The sequence below is a fragment of the Salvelinus sp. IW2-2015 genome, unplaced genomic scaffold, assembly GCF_002910315.2.
Source record: "Salvelinus sp. IW2-2015 unplaced genomic scaffold, ASM291031v2 Un_scaffold1046, whole genome shotgun sequence".
NCBI classification, from domain to species: domain Eukaryota; kingdom Metazoa; phylum Chordata; class Actinopteri; order Salmoniformes; family Salmonidae; genus Salvelinus; species Salvelinus sp. IW2-2015.
Window position 1 is genome coordinate 121,927 of NW_019942701.1, and position 3,723 is coordinate 125,649.

Genomic DNA, 3,723 nt, shown 5'->3' on the forward strand with positions numbered 1-3,723 from the left:
ATCAGTAGGGGGCGCAAATAGAGGTTGTTAGGAATATCTTGGGGTGGTAAATCGGAGTGTACCAATTGGTCTCTGAGATTTTTGACCCCGGGAAATATGACCAAGGGAAGAGCAGAAAACACATTACCGAGACTATCATCGGAATTTTAGAATGCTGCCAATGTTTGTGAACAATTCCCTTAAATTTGTTGAGAGCGCTTTGAAATAGCGGGTAGTTTAGAACGCAAGAATGCGTCTTTTTCGGAGACTGACCTTAAAGGTCATTTTGTTTTGAATTTTCGTCATGGCAAGATTAATCAGAATCATTTTTTTGTCCCCCTCTCCTTGAAATTTTATCTTTAGCGTCTCAGCCATATTCTGGCGAAATTGGAATGTTATTTTTTGCAAATTCTTTTAATTCGACAGAAATTGGCTGTAGGGCAAACTATTTTTCAGGGGAAGTGGGTGACAACTGTCAGCCCAACAACTGGTTCGATCAGTAGGTTTCCTGTAAGGTCAGTGTTTCGCACATTATCCTCACACAATGATCCAGAAGTCAAGGAAAACTGTTTGACGTGTATCAGATTGCATAGTAAAGATCTTCAAAGGTTCAGAACAGGAGTAAGAAAGCAATGGACGCCTGGAGCTGTTGTGCATCACCCCTCCATAGAACAAAAATACATCATTATACCGTTCCAAATAATGTGTTAGGCAAGAAACAATTTTTTGAGGGATTGAAAATAGGACTGTTTCTCCAGTAACCCACATACCATTAGCATAGTTAGGAGCATGGGAATCCCATAGCATACCCTTCGTTCTGAATAAATAATAATTTAGAAACATGAAATAGTTATGGTGAGTACTATTTCAGCCAATTGTTATAATGCATTCACTGAAGGTAGCTTCAGTAGGGTCACGTTGCAGAAGAAAATGTTCCAATAGCTTCAATCCCCCCTGTGTGGAATATTTGGGTTTTATAACGACCTCAACATCAAAAGTAACTAACCAAGTATTCTCAGGGAGAGGATCAAAGATTCAATGAAGAGATCATATGCTGGTGTCTTTACAAAGGAGGGGAGCTGTTCTGCGAGTGGGCTAAAAAAAAAGTCAACAAAAGTAGATAGAGAAACTGACAAATGAACATCACTATACTCCAGCACAGCTTACTGAATACATAGCCTTTAATAATTATTACAATATTCTATATCCGTTATACTGTATATCCAGCACCAGGTCAAAATTCCTGGTACATTTAATGTCCTTGGTGAACGTTAGTTCGAATTTACTGGCCATTGATACAAAGTTATTTACAAACCGAAGCAAAATCACCATGGAATTGTCTAGAATTAAATAGGTTAGATTACTGTTGGTTATACTGCATTGTTCGGAACTAGAAGCACAAGCATTTCGCTACACTCGCATTAACATCGGCTAACCATTGTATGTGACTAATAAAAATTGATTCGATTCTGATCTTGATGTCCAAGGAACCAAACACACAGAACAGACAATAGTTGTACTGATCCAGCAACATTCATGAAACAACCTCACTATTAAGTCCTATCAATATCTGTGGAGTAGGTTTTTATCCTGTTAATGGCTAAGGGCACAAAGCTTATAGTGAACATTGCTTTTTCCATTATACAGTATGACGAGGGAGTGGCTAGGATGGCTTCTGTCTGGCCACTACCTAAGCTGATTGGTGGAGTGCTGCAGAGATGGTTGCCTTCTTGGAAGTTCTCCCATCTCCACAGTGAACCTCGTAGCGCTCTGTCAAGTAACCATCTGGTTTTGGTCACCTCCCTTGACCAAGGCCCTTCTCCCCAGATGCTCAGTTGGCCGGGTGGCCAGCTCTAGAAAGAGTCTTGCGGTGTTCCAAATTCACCATTAAGAATGATGAAGGCCACTGGTTCTTGGGACCTTTCAGATGATGGAACATTTTTGATTCCCTCCCCAGATCTGTGTCCGACACGAAATCCTGTCTCGAGCTCGACGGAAAATTCCGTCGACAACATGGCTTGCCATAGACTGACCAGGTCAGGTAAAACCATAATGGCTATAGAGGGTGCAACATTTCAAGACTCATAGAGGTCCAGAATGTTTAGGAAGTCAAGAGCTGTGTTCGAGATACCTATACTAACCATACTGTATATACATACTTAAGAATATATACTACCACTATATACTCTTAATTCATTTAGTATACTGTACACGAAAGTTTTGTTAAACTATACCAGATACACCACAGCCTCTCGATTTCCATGTGATTCAAATGATCATTTGGAGGCAGAACAAGCAAGGAGGTGGGCAAGCTCAGCACCATTTGTAATTCACGTGTTTGTTTCGCTCTGGGAGCGTTCGAAGCGCACACTGGACGCTCTGGCCGAAGAGTTAGGGTTGATCAGAGCGTTCGGTCCTTACAACGCGAAGTCAAGCACCCAAGCTAACTTACTAGGTACTGAGGTTGATCGAGCGTTCTGTCCTTTAACGAAGTTCAAGCACCCAAGCTAACTTACTAGTTAGCTTCCAGACACAAAGAATGGAACACCTCCACTCTGACCATTTTACTCGTCCTAGCGAGAGCTGTTAGGGAGTGGGCTATTTCATTACGTTTTTCACTCACCACATTTATTCCGAAAAATATATGTCCTCACTCTGGTAGCCTATGGACAAACATTAAGAATAAACTATGTGGTGAATTGATGCCTATCGGCAGCTAATTAGCTGGGTGAATTGATCATGCTACTTATGTGTTGTTTGTTGGCAAAGTTATTGGAACAGATTCCTGTTGGAACGTTGCACAAATTATACCCACCCCGTTAGTAACTACTGGGTTTGGAGCAAAAACCTACAGGATGGTTGCTCTCCAGGAACAGAGTTGGTCAGCCMTGCAATAGTGATTTGGGATTTGTAAAAAATAAATAAAAGTAGAGGCAAATAAATCATAAAATACTCTGAAACATTTATGCTAATCTGTTATGTTAACTATACATCCATCCAACTATACATCCATCCAATTAAGAAGCAATGAAGTCCACCTGGAACGCTCCCGTCTCAACCTGCAACGCGCCCGCGGGTTAGCAACGCGACCACGACCCTGCAATGTTAGTCAAGCTAGCCAGGTGGGCCACGAGTTGTCGGAGCTTGCTTCCTATGACAGGCAAGGRAGTTCTGGTTGTCGGCCATGMAGGAAATGTGATCTCGCGKTATTATGTGATTGTCAATACTGTACTATAATCTATACTGTACAATACAATAATCTACACCATGATATGAAACGTTGATTTTGAACCTTCTGACCAACCAGTGGGTCAGGCGCCGCCCCACTGTCTGATTCATATCGCAGGATTTCTGATGATAGTTATCGATTATATCTACTGATCGCAATTGTATGGGGTGGCCTGCGGACCTAAGGTGCAGTGGGCAGCTGTAGCCTATCACAGTGTCGCTGACGCTGACTAGTATGGTGGGTAATTTAGCGGAACTTTGTTGCGGAACTTCTGTGGAATTTCCTCACAAAACTTCCTCTCTTAGTTTTAGTAATCTGTCTGAAAATGGAGACCTTTTTGCCTTTCACCATCGCTATTCAACTAACTCTTCTCCATCAAGCAGGTAAAAGCCTTATTCAAGACATCTTTATTGTGATTTTGATTATACTGATTAGACAATGTGAAGAAGTCATATGATGAAGTACTGGAGGTTTATGTCACTGTTGTGATGTATTGAATTTTAAACCATTCAAGT

The 3,723-nt window shown here is 41.4% G+C and overlaps 1 protein-coding gene across 2 annotated transcripts in view; it reads left to right on the forward strand.

Annotated features, from left to right (window-relative positions):
- The window catches only part of LOC112069546 (SLAM family member 9), a 43,500-nt gene that overhangs the window by 26,295 nt on the left and 13,482 nt on the right, over positions 1–3,723 (forward strand). The window contains exon 1 of one of the 2 annotated variants that reach the window (XM_024136884.2): positions 3,054–3,591. The exons of the other annotated variant lie outside the window; for it this stretch is intronic. Coding sequence (XP_023992652.1) covers positions 3,534–3,591 — 58 coding nt within the window. The 5' untranslated portion in view covers positions 3,054–3,533. Of the gene's footprint in view, positions 1–3,053; positions 3,592–3,723 lie in introns of those variants that run through there. 2 annotated transcript variants of the gene reach the window in all.